Source organism: Seriola aureovittata, chromosome 16 (assembly GCF_021018895.1).
Source record: "Seriola aureovittata isolate HTS-2021-v1 ecotype China chromosome 16, ASM2101889v1, whole genome shotgun sequence".
NCBI lineage: Eukaryota > Metazoa > Chordata > Actinopteri > Carangiformes > Carangidae > Seriola > Seriola aureovittata.
Genome location: NC_079379.1, coordinates 14,912,639 through 14,934,480, shown reverse-complemented (window position 1 = coordinate 14,934,480; position 21,842 = coordinate 14,912,639). Strand labels below are relative to the sequence as shown.

The 21,842-nt window shown below is 40.4% G+C and overlaps 2 protein-coding genes across 3 annotated transcripts in view; one reads left to right on the top strand and one right to left on the bottom strand.

Moving 5' to 3' along the window:
• Nucleotides 1-6,121, top strand: part of LOC130184143 (potassium voltage-gated channel subfamily KQT member 4) — a 46,440-nt gene extending 40,319 nt beyond the window's left edge. For both annotated transcript variants that reach the window (XM_056399953.1, XM_056399952.1), the window contains exons 12-14: nucleotides 1,414-1,545; nucleotides 1,939-2,077; nucleotides 2,550-6,121. In XM_056399953.1, the coding sequence (XP_056255928.1) occupies nucleotides 1,414-1,545; nucleotides 1,939-2,077; nucleotides 2,550-2,753 (475 nt within the window). In that variant the 3' untranslated portion in view covers nucleotides 2,754-6,121. The remainder of the gene's footprint in view (nucleotides 1-1,413; nucleotides 1,546-1,938; nucleotides 2,078-2,549) is intronic.
• Nucleotides 6,122-6,213: 92 nt separating this feature from the next.
• cfap300 (cilia and flagella associated protein 300) lies at nucleotides 6,214-8,537 on the bottom strand. The gene is made up of 7 exons (XM_056399723.1): nucleotides 8,396-8,537; nucleotides 8,186-8,267; nucleotides 7,546-7,615; nucleotides 7,273-7,430; nucleotides 7,008-7,180; nucleotides 6,800-6,866; nucleotides 6,214-6,544 (listed from the first exon to the last, which is right to left on the bottom strand). The coding sequence occupies exons 1-7, from the start codon at nucleotides 8,503-8,505 to the stop codon at nucleotides 6,413-6,415; spliced, it is 792 nt and encodes a 263-aa protein (XP_056255698.1). The 5' UTR covers nucleotides 8,506-8,537; the 3' UTR covers nucleotides 6,214-6,412.
• Nucleotides 8,538-21,842: the final 13,305 nt, after the last annotated feature.

Genomic DNA, 21,842 nt, shown 5'->3' with positions numbered 1-21,842 from the left:
CTCCTCTCACTCCTCTTCTCCTTCGCTCGCACCTTCTCCTCTTCATTGTTGCAGCACCGGTCACTACACAAGACTATGTGCTGTATGTGGCTGCGGTAAATGCAAGCGCTGCAGGCCTGGACAAAGGTTACAGTGGTTATTTCAGAAAATGACCCCTCTCTCACAAGTTCAGATTTCCCTTGCTCCTGCTTAGCCCTTTTCGTGGTTGTGTTACTGTAGTGTGTACGTACTTCTGACCGAGAGTGTGTAGTTGTACTCATGCATGCATTCGTGGCATTATATTTCTAGTGTGTGTGTGTATGTGTGTGTATGTGATGTTTTCTTGAAACAGCTGAGAGTTTCAAGACCTTTGATGTGATTTCTTTTCTTCCTCCTGTGAAGGCAACTGGGAGTATTATAGTGGACTTAGTCATCTGGGTGTGAGAGATAGGATTTCCTCGTGAAAAAAAAAAAAATAAAAAAAATAAAAATCTCCTTCCTTGCCCTTCCTCCCTCCCCTGTTCCTCCTCACTCCTTCGTCTCTCCCAGTTTGACTTGTAGTGCAATCCATCACATGATGAGATGACAGCTTGAGTGTCTTTATTTTGTCTCGCTTACATTTGGTGTTTTTTCAGTCCTGCGGAGCCAGCATCTCTGAGCTGCCTATCGCATAAGTGATAAGAAGGGAATTGAATGACCCACCTAACACAGAGAGCCAGGCACTTCCAGACACACACATACACACACACTTAAACTTTCCTCCGCTTTCTTCCCACTGTTTCTTGCACATCCTCCACTCCCTCCAGCGTGACGTTCCAACCAGAGCGACTCTGGCTGAGGATGTTGTCAGTGATGTGTTCGGCGAGCAGAGTAGTGCTGGGTCAACATTCCTCGGTGTGATTCCCCCCACAGTGGGACGTGGGTGGTGATGATGAGCTGTGTGCACTGGGAGTGGGAGCAGCTGTGGTCCACCAGTGGCTCCAACATGGCTGTAGAGGTGTGTGTGTGTGTGTGTGTGTGTGTGTGTGTGTGTGTGTGTGTGTGTGTGTGTGTGTGTGTGTGTGTGTGTGTGTGTGTGTGCGTGTGTGTGTGTTATTCCTATCTGTGGATGTGTGCTAATTGCTGAAACAGCAAGTACTGATAAGCAAATGTCTCTGGAAGATGTTGTCATCATCACATTATATCCATATGGTTTAGTAAGGGGGTGCTCTGCTCTCTTTATGAGGCTGTTTGTGAATGATAAGGTCACTGACTGTAATTAATCTTGTTATTCTCAGGGTGGGCTGCATCGTTTCTGATGGCTGTCCTGCCCCTGCATTTTTCCAAAGGTTTACTGTATGTCCATATATATGTGGTTGTGCGGTGTGGGGCTCTTTAAAGGCACCCAGAGGAGCGATAACATTCTGGGCTTTTTGTTTTTGATGCCTTTTTTAGGATCTTAAAGTTCCTTGTGGCCAAGAGGAAGTTTAAGGAGACGCTGCGTCCGTATGATGTGAAGGACGTCATAGAGCAGTACTCTGCTGGACACCTGGACATGCTGGGCCGTATCAAGAGTCTGCAGATGCGGTGGGTTTCACATATTTAATTCCTAATGGTTTGTTGCTTCATAACTGAATGAGATTTTTTTTTTTTTAAACTGGAGATAAAGATTCCTTTGTGTGCTCATGCCATGATTTGTTTTTGCTCTTTGTGCTGCTGCTTCTTTTAAAGATATTTACTTCCTTGCCAGGTCGTGTCTGAACTGTAAATATGAAGCTGCCACTAGCAGCTGGTTAGCTTAGCTTAGGATAGAAACTGGAAGCAGGGGGACGCAGTTCCTATGGCTCTCCTCATCTAGTTCGTGGCAAAAAAGCATATAAGTGTTCTTATTCGCTGAATATAAAAAGAATGCCAAGCTTTTGTCTTCCTCAAGTTTATTAGATATGTTTTCATTATAATTTTATTGTATTTGTGTGAAAGGGTGGACCAGATAATTGGACGAGGAACAGTTCAGCCCGATAAGAAGGCACGCCCTGAAAAAGGAGAGAAGACACCACCAGAACTGGACCCACTGGATGAGCTAAGCATGATGGGACGTGTAGTCAAGGTGGAGAAACAGGTAACTGTGCGATAGTTTGATTTGTACAGGAAAACAGTGTTTTCTGTGTAATCATTTACATCAGTCAGAAAATCTCAATGGATCGCTCTTACTCACTTTGGTGGATTATAAAAGAAAAGCTGCCATAAAAAGTACGGGAAGTGCAATAAACTGAGAGCAGGAAATGATGTAATTTAGCAGCTGCAGTCCCTGTTCCACTTAGTCAATGGGTTTTCTGTCATCGGTCAGTCTTTACTACAGCTCCCAAGAGGCTTTGGGGTTGTTTTTGAATGCTAAGAAATAATAAGGTATTGTGTTACCAGCACTCAATACATTAGTAAATACCCATTTAGCCCCAGTGTCATCGTCCATCTTATCAGAAACAGTAACGAAAGAAACTCCCTGCAGGACACCCCCCCTCTGCATTAACGTAGCCAGGATTTGGCAAAAACAAAATGTGAAAAAAACTTGCCACTTGTGTGTGTTTCCTTAGGTACAGTCCATAGAGAACAAGCTGGACCTCCTGCTCAATTTCTACTCCCAGTGCCTAAAGAAAGGTTCATCCCACTTTACCCTGTCCTCCCTCCTGGAGCCCGACCTGACATCTGACTACCACAGCCCTACGGACCAAAGAGACCTCTTCCCCTCTGCTAACACGCTCAACATCTCCCAGTCCGAAAGTGGCAACTTGGAATGACAGTGAGCTGAGCAATCTGGGGGTCGTTCGAACACAGACAGAAACCCTTCGCAGTACGTCTTCCGTCAGCTGAGCCCTCACTCCGAGCAGCCAGAACTACATGTCTCCTCTTCCCTTCATTTCATTTTTTGTCTGCAACCCATCTCAAAACAGCATCCTCACCCCCATTTTCTTCGAGTGAATGTCTCTCCACAGCTGATTCAGACAGAGGCCACCAGATGGCTCCACCAGACAAGGAGCCTCAGCCAAAGCTGCTCACAGGAACCCCCCCCCCTCTCAACCCACCAGATTAGGATGGAGATAAAGAGAGGACACATGAACAACTATTACTTGACTACTGAACCACTTTCACCCACTCACCTCATGCTTTATATCTATGCCTACTTTGAAGCTTCACCTTTAGATAATCAGATACTGTGAGCTTTGAGGTTTCACAAATCTTTGGAGACCCCCCCCCCCCCCGAGAGTGTTCTGACTCAGTTGACAGTGCTGCACGTGCCATGCCACTCGTTTGTTCAGTACCTTAGGATGGCATCACAATACTATGATACTGTGATGAATGTAATGGGTACCACCTGCAGATATTGCATTCACACCATTGACCACACCAGACTGGGCTGACCTCACCAAAACAAACGGTACAACTTCCCACCCAAACCAGGGAGCTCTAAATGTGTAAATCCTGCTTTAATCGCCCAAACCTGTCACATGAAAACAGAGCTGGAAGAATGTGACTGATGTGTACTGTACATTGTTGTTTGTTTTGATCTCCTTTCCTTCTCTCAGAGGTTCTTTCTCCAACAGGCCCACTTGCAAAAAAACAAGACATTATTCCCTGTTTGGCTGGCATTCAAGTGAGGAATGTTCCCACTTGTTTAGGATTTAACAGAGCCAAAATGTCCTATCACAGGTCTAAAATCCCTCCTTTGCAGCGTTTGAAAGGCTATTTGAGTATTCTAGTAACTAGAATTTATGTTCTTAACATGATCTTTAAAACTCTGTCTTGCAGCCCATCCTCCAAACATGCATGATGCTCAGACGAGTCCTGTAGATAAAACCTCACTGATACTCAGAATTTAGACATTTCTTTTAGATATTCATTTTCTGCACTTCTCCTCGTAACTCACATCAAGCCTCAGGTCAGGTTTACCACGTCAGCTGGTTCAGGCAGTCAGTAATACTTCACAACCTTTCTTACAGCAGGATACTTGTCGCTCTTACAGTCATCACATGGTACATGCACTTGCAGAGACTTTTTGGCCAGTTTGGTGCAGTTTTAAACAACGAACAACCTGTAAGGTGTCCAGGTCCAGCGCATGAATTCCAGGCCATTATCCTCATGAATGCACGTGTCTTAGGAAATGGTTCCGGCCTTACAGCTTCACTACAGACAGACAGTGTGCAGGGTTGGGCTTCAGTCATCACTTATAGGTGTTACACACTGACTGTCAATGCCAGTCCACTTTACTCTTGTCTGTCTTTTCTGGTTCTTTCTTGGACATGTTTGTTGCACGTAAAGGCTCCGTGCTTATGGACAAAACTGGAGAGTGCACAAAGGCACACACACATACACACAATGAAAGCAATTACTTTACTTAAATACATTGGCACTTGATAAATATAACACATTTTTGTCATGTGTAACTTTATCATTTTGTTTTAATTTCTTTACTGTAACTATGTTGATGTACTCGATTTTGTGTAACCTATAACAGCAAATTTCTATGTTTTTGTAATGATTTTTTCTTTGGTTGTTAAAGTGAATGTAGGGTTTAAGTTAATATATTTAATTCAGTTAGATATGATCTTTAAATAAATGTAGCATTTTTGTCAAGCTAAATCATGGATGACACAACTGTAACTATACACAGCTGATCAGGTTGACACGCACACGACTCGCAGAGCTCATTTGTATTTTAAGCTCATATTTTTTTAATGTCATCAGATAATTGCTGCCAGCTTCAACTAAGAAAACATTCATCATACTGTATTTGGCTAGTGAAAACAGTTCGTCTGTCCCTTCAAGTGATTCATTTATTTGGTTCAGTCAAGCCAGTTGACTCAGGTGCTCCACTTCTCCATTCAAGCCAAGCCTAGACTTCAAACAGTGAATGTACAGTACTTCATTTGTCGGTCTCTTTAGATCTATTTATTTTAGATCGCTGCCATGAGGAATAAAATGGCACTTCGAGCTTGCTGTTGGCATTGTAAAATCTTTGCATTCATTTCAAAGAGAAATGCTAGGTAGCTTTATTGTTTGACTTAAATTATAACAGAGATGTCTCGTTATTAGAGGCGTTATTACTCTGAACAGTACTGTCACATCATTGTCACCTGGAATGTTGAGCTTCATGAAAATGTATGTGAGACCACTGTATTGCATGTTGTTGTTAGTAGTGGCCCCAGTATTAGAAAAAAAAATTAAGGTTGTCTTCTGTGAAGTCTTGAGTCAAGTCATGAAAGGAAATGACCTGTGCCTTCTATGTCCTCGTTCTGTAACTGATACGGTGCGGCTTTCTATCTCAAACTTAAATATTAATGCTGCTTTAAAGACAACAGTGTTTGATAGAAATATCACATGAGAATAGCCATTAGCTCTTTTTGCAAAAATGTTGATCTAACTGAAGAAACTCTATCAAAATTGTTATGAACACATAGTTTTTAGGGGTGTTAGTCTTTTATGACTGTTGCATCCTTTGATATTTTCTGAGAATATTAATGTATATTCAGCATATCATTGTAACCCTACCAGGACCTCTTCGTGTCGACGCCCTTACTGTATTTTAACACCTGTCAGATTTGGAGACTGGAGGCATGGACATTTGTATCGCCACAGGAAACTCTGCAGGCATGTCTCCTTTCATAAGCATGTCACTTAGACCAGAATGGCTTCCACACAACTACCTCTGAGGCCACTAGGGGGCACTAGTCTAGGAAACCAAGTATGAAAAACAGTAACTGATTGTCTAACTGACTGAATGCTATGCATGACTCAATCTGCACGTTCTCTTTTCTCTTCTTCACTCTGTTCTTCTTCATGACGTCCTTACCATCCATCGTTCACTGACTTGCTGCCATTTGACATTCCAGCTCGTTGCCCTTTAACTGCTCTCTAAGGTATTGGAACTGTTGTTAAAATGAAAACTGATCAAAGCAATAAGCAAAATGCTAACCTAACAAAGTCTTCCAATTCCGATTGATGTAGCTACTGGTTGATGACATATGGCGCTTATCTTATTTTCTAATCTAATGCACACCTCTATTTGATCTTTAAAAGAGATACAAAAATGTGTATCTGCTGAGGATAAAATTAGCTCACTTGACTAACTTATTAATTTATTTGTTTCAATAAAGCTCTTTGGACTGTATGTTGCCTGTTCTCTTTTCTTTAAACTGAACTGTTCTATATAAAACTGTGTAAGGGTTTATATTTACAGGATAACAGAGGGTGAAATTGGATGGCAAAAAAATCTTAAGTTTAATTCAAATTCGACGAACATTACCATGGAACTGATGTTTTAAAAATAGTTAACATGTAAGGTAAATCATTTGTGAATGAAGACTGGTACATTTTATTGTGACACTTCAATAGCAGAAAATTATTCCCTTTTGCACCCTGGTCCGATTCAGCCCACAGGACCATTTCCGGTTCTTCACTGTCACGACGTGAAGTTTCCAACACCGTAGAAGTGGTAGAACAAAGTCACATGTCGCTTGAAGGGGTCGATAATTAAATAGGCAAACGTCTGCTCCTCCTCTCGTCTCCCTGGGTAACATCGTCCTGACTCATCCTTCAAGGGATAAACAATAGTGTTTGTTGAAGTTATGGGAAGCAACAGCTATGGTTTGCAGATTATTGATAATGGTTGTAAGATTTAAACTGAAAAACGCAATTTAAGCTTAAATTTTTAATGTAATATCTTCAAACAGAGCAGTGCAGTCATGATTATTCCCATTCCAGTTAGAGGTGAGATTCAATAAAATTATGTTGTGATAGACACTCTTTCATATATACAGCTGACATAAAGTCTCAACAAGTAACTTACATAGGCACTGATTTTAAGCACCGTGGAGACAACACTGATCTTCTCTGTGTCTCGATCCTTTTGAACACTACAGAATAAAGCATAAAATTACAAGACCATTTTAAAATTACACAGACAGGATATGTGTGTATACATGGAGATGTAGGGAAACCTGATTTGACTATATATTTGGACAGAATAGCATCAAGCATGGCCTGATTCTGCTCACCTGATCAGATCTTTGTACACTCGTTTCGTAGTGTTGATGTAAGGATCAATGGTGTCTTCATACTGACAGAGCTCTCCTCCGAGACACAGGTGCTTGAAGAGGCGAAACAGAAACTCTCCTCGCTCCTCTCTCCCAACCACGTAGTAGTGCTCACTGTCCTCTTCCTGCAGCATCTGGAGGAACAGAGGAAGACGTACACTGACCTCATGTCAAAACACATAGATACAGACAAGACAGACAAATGGAAGCAGACGGAGAGAGTCACCTGTCTGAGTTCATCATAGTCGGGGTAGACGTCATGAAAGCATTTAACTACATGTCCAGAGGCCCTCAGGATGCCACAAGAGTAGATTGGGTCAAACAGCTCCATGGAAACTTTAGTACAAGGCACCACCTCCACATCGACAGACACTACTGGCTTGTCTATGAACACAAAACTCAAAAACATTCCACAGGATCTGACAGCAAATATTGTCCAGCAGATGAGACCAATTTCCTATGATCAGTGATGAAAGGCTTTCTTGGGGATATTACATACCAAGAGGCACCCAGACTCCGGCCTCCATCTTTTTCAGATTGGCAGCCACATCAGGGTCTCTGAAGAAACACTGATCATACAGAGTGAAATCAAGAGCATTCAAATGTGATTATAAACACGGAATGCATTTTATTAAAACAGACAACCTGCAATTGTTTTTGTTTTTTGTGACACTGATGAACTCAATCTATTTCAGCATCACTGTTCAATGTGGTTTTTCAGTACTGAAAATGATTAAATCTGTTTTGGACCTCAGAGACAAAGTAATTCGTGTCAGTTTAGTGTTGCAACTATTTTCCTAATTGATTAAGCTGTCTTTAGTTTTCTTTCTTTCTTTTTTAGTTTATGACATGTCAAAAATAGTGAAAAATCTGCAAATCCAAAACTCAAAAATATTTAATAAATCATATATGACAAAGAAAAGCAGCAAATTCCACATTTAGTAAGCTAATTTAATTAGGCTTAATTTACTTTTTCTTTACTAAGTAATTACCAGTTGTACATCCATTACAATAAGACAGTCCATGATTAAGGGTAATTTTCATTTATCCAGCCTGTCCTAATAGTCAGTGCTCATTCACGACTATAATTTCAGATTATTTGTGAGAGTAGTACCCTATCTTATTGTGGTGGGTCTTACCAGAGCAAACCTTTCACTGTTGTAAGGGTAAAAGCTCTGGTCAAAGCTGTAAGACTGAGCTGAAATCCTCCCCAGCATGGACCTGAAATTAACACACACATCCAGGACAAGTAAATGTACAGCTAGCAGCTACGCTAAAGAGGAAGGTGATAACTCGTGAAATTATTATTATTTTTTTTTTAAGTTTTCTGGTTAGCTAAATATCTTCACCATTTCATGAACACTGCCAAAGCGCCTTTGTCCTGTAGGAAAGAGAATGTCTTTGAGGGAAGAGGATTAAAAGAAAAAGTTTGTTCAAACGCGGATTTCTCTTGTGCCATGTTTACTCCTTCTTTGGTTGTTGTTAGCCTACAAAAACCGTGGAACTCTCACGTCTTCGCAAACAAGTAGCAAGTTTGTAGGCGTTCACGGGCCAATCAGGGACAGGTGTGCGCACTAATAGCCAATGAGCGTCTGGTTTTGCCGCTTTGTTCCGGTTGCAAGAAATGACAACAAAGTGAGCACTCTTGTTTTTCTTAAGCCTATCTCAGATTCGTATGGTGTTGCCTTGACAACGGACGCTGTTAACATGACTAGAACATTCTTTTTCATAGAGCTAACGCTAACGCCGTTTCTTTTCATTTTACTTTGTTATTGTTTGTCTTCAGCAGCTGCCTCTGTCTCTGTATTTTACTTTCTGTTGAATGTGTCGAATTAATTACACCAATCGACGTGAGTAAGCGCTCACCGGGGAGAGGAAGACCTGTTACAGCCACCAGAGAGCGACCTTGTCCTGCTTTAGAACACACTCCCTTTACTGGATGTCAAGGTTTTTTTTGGATCCATTGCCATCCTTCATATCTTGGCCTCCCCTTTTTCTCATTCTTTCCTCTATTTAATACGGGATGTAAACAGGTAGCTGTTAGATATCCTGTCAGTGTTTTTGGGGATGATAAGCTCTGCTACTACAGTACATCTATTTGAGCCAAGAAAATGCATTGAGCTTGCCATTATTTGACACATTACAAACAATCTCAACTACAGGTCTAATATAGGGCCTACTCTTGTTTTGGATTGTGCAGACCATGTGACACAGTTTAAAGTGGACCAAACATGATGTGATGCATCTAATAACTTAGATGTTTCACATTTTGTCTCAGATGGCTAAATGTTGTAAAGTTTGTTCAATCAGGGAGGAACAGCTGAGCCTCAGAAATGTGCAAAGGGCAAAGCCTCCTTAACCAACATTTTTACATTTATAGATGATTTTCTTTTCATCATATCCAAAGGGCACTGTCTTCTGAAGCTTCTTACTAGTTAAGGATGATATTTTCTCTTGTACAACCTACATCCTTGTTTTTCTCCAAACAAGTCCGTCTTCTAACTCCCTACAGATCCCTACAAATATTTTATTCATCCTGGCTTAAATACTCATTTCATTCCCTTCATTCCCAACATTCCAGGATGGTCGAGGATGTGGTATCCTTTTGATCCACATTCCATTATAGGACGCCCAGACCCTGATATTCCCCATGAGGGGAGCCAAGAATGTCTAGTGTGGGGACACCCTAAAGTCATGATAATGTAAATGTGTTGTGTGAGCATGAATGAAGTCACAGTGCTATGATTACTGTTAATTAAAACATAAAACATTGAAGACAACTGATGTGATCACTAATGTGATATGAAGAGCATTTTGTAATGGATTATCATATTACTGGATTGGACCTTTTTTCTTCGATTTAAACAACACAATGCCTCTAATGGTTTTAAATAGTTTAGTCCCAGCTGATGACGTGAGTGATGAAGAAAGACAAGAAATCGTGAGGTGACAGTGGGTCACTGAGTCTGATACAGACAAATCTCTCCATCATGTCCCACAGTAAATCTTAACCATTTTAGTTTTAAAGAGCTTATGTGATTATATAAATTGAACAGAGCATCAATGATGCTGCTTCTTGTTATTTGAATTGATTAAAGTTGCAGGTTGAAGATGTTATAATGTACGACTCTGTCTCTTATGCCTGGCGAGACTATTATCATGAAATGTATTATGATGTAAGACCACTGTGCAATGGCGGATTTAGATACAAAATATATGTGTGTATATATGTCCTATATTATTATTATTATTATCATTATATCATTGTCTTTAGAGCGTCATTACTCCTCAGTGGTTTGAACAACTGACATGAGGTTTACTCTCAGTTAATCTAAAGAATAATTCTTTCAGACAAGCCCCAGTTTGTCTGTGTGGTTCATTACTTTCGTTGATAAAATTATGCGTAAAGTTGGAAAAGATTTGGATAGTCTCATAGTCTGGTGTTGCTTTGTTCCATGTGAATCTATTAAAAACAGAGCATAGACATAAATAAATCAAAACACTACTTTAAATATTTTGACTCATTTCAATCATCAGAATATATGAGTCGACCACTGTTGAAGCTGGTCCACCGAGGACCAATGAGTGAACAGAACAGGAACGTCCTGCACTCCCCCACCTGTGTGTGTCTTGTTTGTATTAGTTTATAGTTATATATAGAGAGTTATGTTAGCAATGTGTCTTACTTTATTCTGCTATTTATGATTGTATATAATTTTGGTACTAATTGATGATGAAAACAAGAAAGGTCAGACCTCAAATAATAAGTAGGTTCTCTTGTTAATCTATTTGTGGGATGAAGGATTTGTGCAGTTTCGTAATTTGATTGTCTATGTTATTTGTGTGTATATAAGAGAGACAGACTCTAGTTACTATATTTTGGTATTTATGATTCTTAGCAATATCTTAGCAAATAGGATTAACGGTTTGTTTTCAGGAATAATATCACAGGAATATTATTAAAGAAATTTACAGAAATATTTTCAGACACACTGCAGTGATTTTACACCTATCCGATTTATTATATTTAAATTATTATATATTTTATTAAACAAATGATCATAACTTTTAAATATATATAGTTTGTGCAGACCAGTGTGTCTTTAGTTGTAGACTAGTGTGTCTTTAGTAGTAGCTGGGGTGGGGGCAATTAGCCACAAGTCAACTATTTTACCGTATTCAAAATACTGCTGTTAATTGGAGTAATAACTATATTTAAACTTTATGTTCTCACAATGAAAATTGATATGCATGTATAGCTAGTGACAAGCCCAATGCAAAACATTGTTGGCCCAAGTCCTAAAATTGACAGAAGGAGGGAGAAAATTGAGCCAAATTGATGTTTTGACACTTTCCAGCTGAGTCAGGTCGTTGAAATAAAAGTGTGCTTCTCATTGTCTGCTGATTGCTGTGCAGTAATGGCACTTGATTCCTCCTCATTAGATCCATCAGGATCAAAACTGAAACTTGGCAGGCAGGAGGGCGAGGCAGGTGAGAAGATGTCACTGCTGAGGAATGCTGGGCACTGATTGCTGTCTGTGATCGTATCTTTTCCTAACTGTTATAAAAATTCAACAGCAGAGACTGAACTTTTTCCAGCTGCTATGTAATTGCGAAATCATGACAACTGCGTGATTTCTGCTTCATTACATACATTCTCTATGGACGAGGTGTAGAAGAACAGTTGCCCAGCTACTATTTTCTAGAGTCCTCCCCTGCATAATCAAACTGCCTGGTCATAATATAGTAAAATCATAACAAAAAATGGACAATTGTTTCCACATGCAGAGGCAGAAAATGGACATTTATGCAAGAGCAAAGCTGCTGATACTCACTCCAAATTCCTTCCCATGTTTTAGCGACTGGACTGAAACCTCTTTCCTTATCTCTGCATCATTCCATTCATAGCGAGAGATTATAGCAACGGATGTGTATACATTAGGTGGTTATCCATACCCACCTGTGCCTGAGCAGGATGAGCATGTGGGGTATGGGACAGCTTTTCAAATGAGTGAGGTTGAGGAGTGAAAGTTAAACAGAAAGAGAGAGGGAGAGGAGAAAGCCGAGGCACGGTGCTCTGGGTGATAACAATATTTAAGTAAAACATCTCTTGAGCTGAGACGCCCTGTGGCTTCAGAGCACTCAGTCTCAGTGGTGTGACTCCTGGTTGGTTAACTAAACTGATCGTGTTTCCAGGCCCAGTGACATTATCTGTCAATGCAGGCTGTGTTTCCCATTCCTGAATGTCACTTAAACAATTAAGAGGCTTAACGTGGCTCCAGTTTGCACCACCCCCTCCTTCGCAGGACCATTACACGCCACGTCATCATCTTCACCACTACCATCGTCTTCATGGGGTCATCTGTTGTGGTTTCTTCCCCTAATTGTTTCGCCTCATATTATAGCACGTTAAATATTGTTAAATTTCATTCATTTTTAACTGTCTCAAAGCTTAAAAAATTAGTTGTCTGTGTCTTTTCTTTTACACCTCTATGGATTATATTTTTCACAGTGATGTTTGAGTTTTAGTTAAGATGAGGGCAGTGATGCAAATGGAAAATTACATTTTATGGAGCAGAGAGAAATGTATGAGCTATTGTTTGTCTAAAAATCAGACACCGGCAGATGATATTGAGAAAGAGGAAGCAAGGCGAGGAGTTGTGCCCAGACTTGGAGAACAATGCAAAAATTCTGCTGGGGTATTTTGATAATGGTTGAATCAGTATGAAACTTTTCCTAGTGATGTCATGGTGAGAGTGAACTTTGCTACTGAGCTCTTTTTATTCTATCCAGGGTCAGGCAGCAGTCCCAAGGGGAGCTGGGTTATTCTCAGTCACTCTGCACTCGGCTCCTGTCTTTGTATGGCATATTGTGATGCTGTAGAGCAGTGTGGCTCAAGTCAACATTAAATACCGTGAGTAAACACAAGTACCTTTGGTTTATCTTTTTTTTCTATCTGTTTATGTGTTTATGGTTCACTTGGTGATGACATCAGACTAACAATATTTGCTTCACACATGTTTTCTTTCATATATTTTATTTATATTTTCTTTCTTTTCTTAAATTTCAACCACGCTTTTAATATTTTTTAAATGATCTTGTATGTTCTACATTGTATTTATTATTAGATTATAATTAATTTGAAGAGAATCAACTTTCCAAATTAAATGAGAGTAATGCACCTACTTGATGCATGTGAAGCTGTTTCTACATGTTTGGGTTGTGACCTTTCAAAGTGAGGAAATGCCCAGTTGTGACACATCCTCACATGTTATGTCCTTGTGCAAGGGCATGAGCTGTGCAAGTTCAAGCAAAGATCATCTGAAGGATGTAAAGATGGAAGAAGAGGTACAAGTATCCAAGATTTTACAAGAAATAAGCAAATAAAATGAACATAATTTTGTGTTACAGAATCTTTTTCCTGTCTTATACCATCTCATGACCACACAGATTTATGATGGGACCTGTTGGGGGTGTCCTGACTCCCAGGTTCCTGCTCTTAAGAAACCAGAATATTCTTTTCTCTAACTCTCAACCTTTTTTTTCTCTGCTTCAGAAATCCCGAACAACCTGTCTCGAACCAAATGGGAACATCAGAAACCAGAGCTATTTTGTTATGTCTTCTCTAAGCACACTGTTCTTTTATTTCCCCTTGTTTATTAATTTTCTGCCATGCTTTGTGATAGTGTATCTAAGATATCCTGGGAATCCTAGAGGAGCTTTGCAGGAACACGCCAGGGAGGAGGAACATGGAGGAGGGGGACATACAGATGGAGGTTGGAATGGGAAGAGGCCACAGGTGGAACGAGTCTCTTAAGATAAGACCCTCACTGATGTGGCTGTCCTTTAATGTGCGTTTGATACTATCTGTGGAATTGTCTGCTCTGTGTCTCCTGGCCACACTGTGCCTCTTTAACCTAATCCTGTCAGCAACTTAACGTAAAGCATATTGATGGATAGCAAGTGCTGTCATCAAACAGTGATGGTCTTAGGGGATCGGTGTTGATGGTCTTACAGGGTTAGTGTTATGGTTTTACAGACAAAGAGGTTTCAGGTTTACAAGGGTCAGAAGTCAGGGCTATGTGAAGTGGCTGATGCACGAGTGATGGTTTTTAGTTCCATACATGGTTTTTAAAATTCTCACAAATACACAAACAAACAGCAATCAAACACACACACACACACACACACACACACACACACACACACACACACACACACACACACACACACCACACACAATGTTACAACTATTGTCTCGAAAGAGTCTAAACATCCACTGTGCATACGTGAAGTGAAGTTGTTGTGTTTGGTGACCAATGAGGGGACAAATATTGTCCATAAATCATATTGGTGATTTGTCATGTGTTCATGTGTCAAAGGGTCCCAGAGAAAAACAATGACCCTCAAACTGTTCCAGATGACGAGCACTATGAGTATGTGGGGAAACAGTATGAGTCACTTTGGACAAAAGTGTCCGCTGAGTGAATGTAAAATGCTTTGTTCCAGATGTTAAGATAAGCAGGAATGAATGATAAAGTGCTCTGGTTTGTTAACACGAGACTGTTAATAGATGCCATTTAAACACACGTGACATTTAAATGCATTTTATATTAGCAATACTTTCCGTTTAAAATATTTGGGCACCAAGTTGGTGACTGAACTTGTTCATCTCCTGCCTCTCACCCTCTTGACATTTCTGTGACAACCCAAACACCCTCTTTATGCTGCTCGAGAGTCAAGACTCTGTTTGGACCAATACTATTCTGGTCTCCATCGTAACGGTCACTGTAAAACCATCTGACATGGTGCTGGATGTTTCCGCAGGCATCCAGGAATTTAATTTCATGTCTTTGCCAGCTTGTTGTAGCCCCTGACTGAGACAATCTTGCTCCTGTGACACTGACTAGTATCAAAAAGCTCATACAGTCCCTGGCTGCCCTGCACATGCCCATGAAACCTTGCATATGCATGTGTTTGTATGCTTAATTTTTTCACTCATACATGCATCCTGTAGCCAATGAGACCATCCACTGTCCTGCTGTCTTTCAATACAAACCACTGAGACCAAGAGGTGGATGGTAAACAACTTGCTGAACTGAGACAGGTCCAGGAGACAGAAGAAGAGAGAAGCAGGTTTCAAATTGCCAGAAAATGTCTAACATTGGCTCTAAAATAACACTTGGAAAGCCCTTTAAAAATAATAATTTACCAGTGTAAACAAAGAACCAAATTGTTCTTAACCTTGGGATGTTTCTTCAGTCTTGAATTGCATCAGTGGATCGATTGTGTAACAGTTGTGTGTGAGACAGGATAAACAGATGATAAACACAGGAGAAGTGAGGAGCACTGCTGATGCTGCCGCCCCCTGAGCCTCACCACTGGCCCTCTCAACCCCACTCTGCTCCAAATAAAACAAAACTCTTCCCTCGGGCCAAGCCTACCTCCGCTTTATTTGTGTAAAAAGATACTTTTGAGGAAATTAAGCTGTAAACATGTCATGCTGTAAGGAGTCATGTTGCTTTAAAGGTATTTCTAAAAGAAAGAGTGTATTACAAGGTGATTCAGCTTTTTTTAGATGCTACCATGTATGCTTTTAAATAATGGTACAACCTGATGGGACAGCATTTTGCTAACATTTTAGATGGAAACATGCTAGCACTGGTTGGTGACAATAGATTTATGAGCTGTACTTTGCTGTTCCCTTCCCCATACTGGCATTTTGAACTCAAGATTGTACATTATTTAATTCAATAAAGAGTTATTATGAGAGAGAAAGAAAAGCTCACCAAGTTAGTTTACTAACCGACCATTAACTAGGACTATGTCTGAAATGACGCTCTATTTACTCTTCACTCTATACTGTATATGCTGTAATGCTCTGTATTTACTTTCCGAATTTTGAACACTATAAGGGCCTCAGAAATTACCTCAATTTGACTAAAAAAGTATTTATGGCATGTAGCTTACATTACTTTCTGTTAATAATCTCATAATGAGATGTCACGTTACACACAAGTAGTATAAACTCAGAAAGGCTATTAGCTTGGTAGCTAACGGGCGCTTGTTAGCTTCGTGGCTAAGGGGACAATACATCCGGCCATTTTATTCAGAGGAAGTATAATTTCCTGTCTCATAAATATCTGCAAACCATCACTGTTTTGTAGAGCAGTTCATATTCAGCCAGAGATGGTCAAACAAAAGTGGATGTAGGAACACAGCTAATAAGGTATGATAGCTTCCTCCATTTTGCACTCTCCAGCTCTAGGTTCCCTTTAAGATCACCACTGTCAAGACAACCTGCTGTTAGTCCAAGGTGCAAATATGTGTGAACTGAATGAGTTGATCCTGAAGTTTTGTCTTTTTTGTATTCTAAATACTGGTGACGAGACCTTTACAAGGGTCAATACAACACACCTGGTTGATGTATTATGCGCCATTAGTAGTGATGAGTACTTTCAGTGAACGGATGGTTGAGCGAGAGTTTTAAGATTACCACGGGTAGGTCAGGTCCTGTGGGGATGGAGGGATGGAAGGATGGATGGATGGATGGAGGACCTGGGTGGTTGGAGGGGGAGGGGAGGGGTTGGACCACCTGATGCCTCCTCTTGTCTTTTTGTTTAAAGTAAGGGGATGACATCATTGGCAAGGGGGAGGGTGTGTATTATTCCTTCTCTGTCCACTGTTACATTTCCTCCACTCGAATGTCAAAGAATCTCTGTGTCCCCAAAATTAATCTTTCACTTAATGTTTTTTGTTATTTAGTTAAAGCTAAAAATAGACATGAATTAGAATGACACTGAAATAAAGGCGAAATCTGTCCTCACATCTGATCTCTCAACAGCGTCCTGTGCAGTAAGGACCTCATGCCTGTTTGCATCCATCATGTAATTTACTGCCCATTTGTGGTGGCAGCAAGGCATTAGCAAGCTAGCTTAACTTCCAGCTCTTGTAAGGGTTATTTCTGTCATTTTCATGAGTGTTACGTGACCGTGTCCCGTTGATAAGGGATGGAGATTGTTGGGTTTTTTTGTTAGGGGGTTGCGCACGCGCGTTTACGGTAACCTTCGTACCTTTCCTTGACGACTTCAGCTTTTACCGTTCTGATATTGCACGCATCATACGCATGCGCAGACGTGTGTAGTAACTAAACTTGGCAGCGTTAAGCGTGAGGAGGCAGCAGTAATATGTAAACGAGCAGGTGTAAGATCTGCTGTATGTTTGAGAAGTTTGAGACGTGACATTGTTACACAAGCAGCGCATCTCCTCTCAGGAATTATGTGCGTAGCGTGCGTGAGAGGGAGAGGGAGAGAGAGAGAGAGAGAGAGAGAGAGAGAGAGCGTTGATGCTGGCGACTGGAGCAGAGATTTAGCTAGTTGGTTAGCAGTTAGCAGTATAGCTCTGAACATACAGTGCTATGTATGTGAGCCTTAAGCTTGTTGTGCTTGTTTGTGTTATAACTACAGCTACAATTCCTCAAGACCCAAGATCCCACGTCTGTGCTTCCCAACCACACCAGACTATGAGCCATGAAAGGTTAACAACACTGAGGCAGGAAAATGCTGGATTCTGTGTGGTTACTGGAGTGTGTCATTGTCAGTTAATGGTATATATTTTTGATAGAAGTGATTTTTATATGTTTTTCCTCCATATTGCACATTAAATATGTTTACTGTCAGTTGAGAAGAATAATCCTAATACCTTTTCATCCAGGAAGGTGTAAGGAGAAGATGTCCAGGCACAGGGCAGCAACTTTCAGCACAGGAAAGACAGGCAGCACAAAATCATGAGACAGGACAGGCCCTCAATTGCTACTGCTGCTGTCATGGAAAGGTACGTTTCAGTCTGGTCTATATTTTTGTCATTGGTGTAGTAAACACCTGAATTGCTTGCCTATCCATAAATGTCACAGCACGCCACTGGTGTGCATGCAGCTGAAAAATACAAAACTATCAAAGCAACAAGTCTCTGCATGTCACATACAGTAAATTTGACTTGTGTCAACAAAATGCAATCAGATGAACAGACACCTTGAGGCACTGTTTCATGTGTAATCTCTGGCTCTGAAGATACCATGGAGTGTAATTTAAAGTAATAAAATATCTTTTTTAATAGATTTATAGTGACCGTATACAATAGTGCCAGATCTGTCTCTTGACAAAAAAGAAAGCATTTGATGAGAGGTTGTACATCATTCCCTCTCCGAGTGCCTTGTATGTTTTCAAAGTAAATCATGACAAGTTGAAGTTTTTAGTGTTTTCAGCTTAGCCAAAGTAACGCTTTGATTTATAGCATTCACTAAAGTGATAACATGACTGTCAATGAATACGTAATGGTTTCTCATTACAAAGTCCTTGAACAATACCTAAACCGAGATACTACAGTAGTTCACTTAATGTGAAGCACTGATATAATTTGTGATGGTGAAACATCTATTCTTAAATCAGTAATTTACAACATGATGAACATGTCTCTGGTTTGCACATGTGGCATATTCACTGAAGTTCCATGTTTATCCAGAGAAAATTTATTTCAAAATCTGCTGAACTTGTGACTGATGAATCTTATCAAGCAAATCTTGTATACATATTTAATTTTGCAGATGTGAATGAAATTCAGAGATTTTTAGCAACTCAGTTTTTCCTATGGCTGAATGATTCAGAATCTGTCACTTTTAGTCAGCGAAAATCAGTCTGCAAGTCAGTGGTTTCACAATCAATATGAATCTGATGTGACAGACGGCCAGACATATGTGGGTGGCAAAAGTGACAGACAGACTGACCTTTATGGCGTTTTGCATCCTGCAGTACATGCTGACTAATCCATTTCTTCATCTCATGAAGATGAATGTGCTTGAGATTGATAGAAACTGAGGAAAAGGGCTTTGTCGAGGTGTGTATACCAACTGATATGATATCTGCTCATAGCAACTAAAGCATGATTTTATTCTTATGCAGTGGTTACGTTTGGGGAAAGATCATGGTCTTGGCTAAATACTGAAAAGCATGAGACACAAACTGTTTACTTAATTTACATTTAACCAAAACCCATGATCTTCCCCTTAACTTAAGCAAAGTGTTTCTGTTGCCAAAACGTGACCACACAGCACTCAGGATGAAAACCCAGTTCCCTCAGAGTCAAACTTCTGAGTTTCACCCCCTTTCCACCCTGACCACCTCCTTACAACCTGCATGTGGTACAAAAACAAATCACTTCCTTCTTTTCAATCATTGCCACAGAACATAATTCAGGCAGTAACTGCATTTTCCTCAACACGTATTTGGTACTAAATCAATGAAATTTCCTTGAGACTTGGCTGTTGGTTTTTTTTTTTTTTGGTATAACAAAAGTTTACAGCATAATTTTTGATAATGAACAGATGTATGTGTGTGTGTGTGTGTGTGTCCAGTGTGTGTAGTTTTTGTACTGAGTTGTTGCGATTGTTGCCTTTGCCCTTTAGCACAGTCAGTCACTTTCAGGAATTGACCTGACATCCTCTTTCCACAGTTTAGTTTCAAATCTGCTAAGTTGAGTGTCAAAAGGATTTTCAAAAAGAAGACTCTCCTTTTACCGTCCTTGTCCTTGTCCTCTGCTGACTGACTGAGGCACAGGTGTTTTGTCCTGGAGATACACAGAACGAAAGCAACTGCATATCCCCAAACAGGATCGAGACCTGTTTTACTCAACATGAGAAGCAATTTGAGCCCGAAAATGACCTGAACAAGAGGATTAGGGGACTAGTATAGATGTAGTGAATCTCATTTCCACACTCCATGATGTAAGGGTCATTTTGTGAGAAGTATTGAGCGTCCAAACCAAAGTACGTCCACTGTTTTCAAAAACAAAACTGTCATGTTCCATAGCTCCAGCTGCAGAGGAGAGAGAACAAACAGTACAATGAAATTCTGATAGCCTCCCAAATGTCTGTGCTTCTCATCAACACAAACGTGGGTGTTTTTCCATACACCTGCTGCTACAGTAACTGCCACAAAACATCCAGGAAGATTGTTGATGCACTCCGTCCACGTGCATGCTGTCGGCACGCCCATTCATGTTTACTATCAGCGGCATTCATCCTACATGTTCTTGGAACTGAAAATGCTCCAGAGAGGTGGAGATGGCTATGTGTCCACTCCTCCATGGGGTCAAGGGAGCAGACCTCCACCCTGACACACTGCAGCTGGGATTGCCGGCCTCGCTGCGTAAGCATCATTGGAGGATTTTGATGCAATGATCATGAGAAAGAGAGGGATTGTTCCTCAAGATGACTGTGTGTGTGTGTGTGTGTGTGTGTATGAGTGTGTGTGTGTGTGTGTGTGTGTGTGTGTGTGTTTCTGGCCTACGCCATATGCCTGTCAGGTCCAATCTCAAAGCTACAGCCTTTTTCCTGAAGTTTCCTAATTAAACACATTTAAAGTCTATTCATATAAATGTGCAGACGTCAGTAAGTGCACACAACTGTCTTTTTGTGTGCGTGTGTGTGTGTGTCTGTGTATGTATTTCCTTGGAGTGCACTCGCTGAGCACTCCTTGTGTATGTATAGGCTCTATTGTTACCATGTGTGTCCTCAGCCTCCACAGTTCAATCTATTTTCGGGAAATGACCTCACAAACAGAAGCACTGCTGATCTGATATCTGTTTCTTTTTTTCCTCTGCTGCCTTGGCGAATTAAGTGTCACAGTTTTAAACATCTGGAGGGCTTGTGAGGGCCTGAGTCACTGCAGGCTTGGTCAGACCTACGTGCGCACATATCAAATGTACACTCTGGCATGAGTCTTACAACACGCCACCTACAGATCCTGTAAAACATAAAGTATTTCTAATAGCCATCCACAGTGATTCACTCTCCTTGTCTTTGCTGATGAGTTGAGGATGAATCACACACACACTCCCTCGTTCTGTGACTTCCTCTTGTGATTCAGGGGTCTGTTAAGGCCTTATCTGAGGGTCCTCGCACACAAACACACACACGTCTTGTACAGATGGCTACAATCAAGTTCTTGTGCATTTACCGTCAACGAAGAATCACAGCCATACTCTAATGTGCATGAATCATTTGCTGCAAGTACAACTGAATCAATCTTCACTGGGAGGCCAACAACATGTTTAGTAAAAGGTGTAATAATGATTGAGTAATAAAAAGCTTACAGCTTTTCTTCAGGAAGTATAAGGTTGCGTAAAAGGTTTTAAAGCCATAATTATAGAGTTGTATGAAAAGCAAACATGCCAACCAGTCTCATCTTACTCACATTATTGATAGAAACTGTCTGGGAGCTTTTCATTTCTGTCCTGTAAATCAGAGACACTATTTTGAATCTTGTACGTGACAGATTCAGGCTTTAAAGGTTGATATCAGTCACTGCTTTTAGAGATGGTTATTGCATAAGAAACTCTGTCTCACATCTAAGTGTGCCCTATGGTACTTTGCAAGTTGGACTTCCTTTTTCAAAATGCTGTGTCAAATATAAAGTATATTTTGCTTTATAGTAGTGGTTACCCATCTTATTCATATTTCATATTATATTGCAGTATTGGTGGAAGGAATATGTTTCTCTAGTGAAAGAGAGAGCGTTTTGTGCTAACACAGGGCGTGTGAGCTAACAATGACATTTTTTTTTATTCGCTAAACAAAACTTGATTTTTGGAGTATTATTTTTTTGACTTATTTTAGTTTTAGATGTCCGAATAATTGCTGACATATTAGGATCAAAGTTGGAACAGAAGTCGTAGCATTTCATTCATTTATGTGATAGACTATGGTGAGATTTCACATGTAACAAGTTAATAACGTCACCT

Bases quoted from the DNA above. Each gene is read 5' to 3' on its own strand.
- cfap300 (XM_056399723.1), bottom strand. From the start codon at position 8,505: ATGGCACAAGAGAAATCCGCGTTTGAACAAACTTTTTCTTTTAATCCT. The intron at 7,431-7,545 runs GTATGTAATATC...TTGTGTTCATAG, and splicing joins CGGAGTCTGGGTGCCTCTTG to ACAAGCCAGTAGTGTCTGTC. The intron at 7,181-7,272 runs GTGACTCTCTCC...CTGTTCCTCCAG, and splicing joins ACTATGATGAACTCAGACAG to ATGCTGCAGGAAGAGGACAG.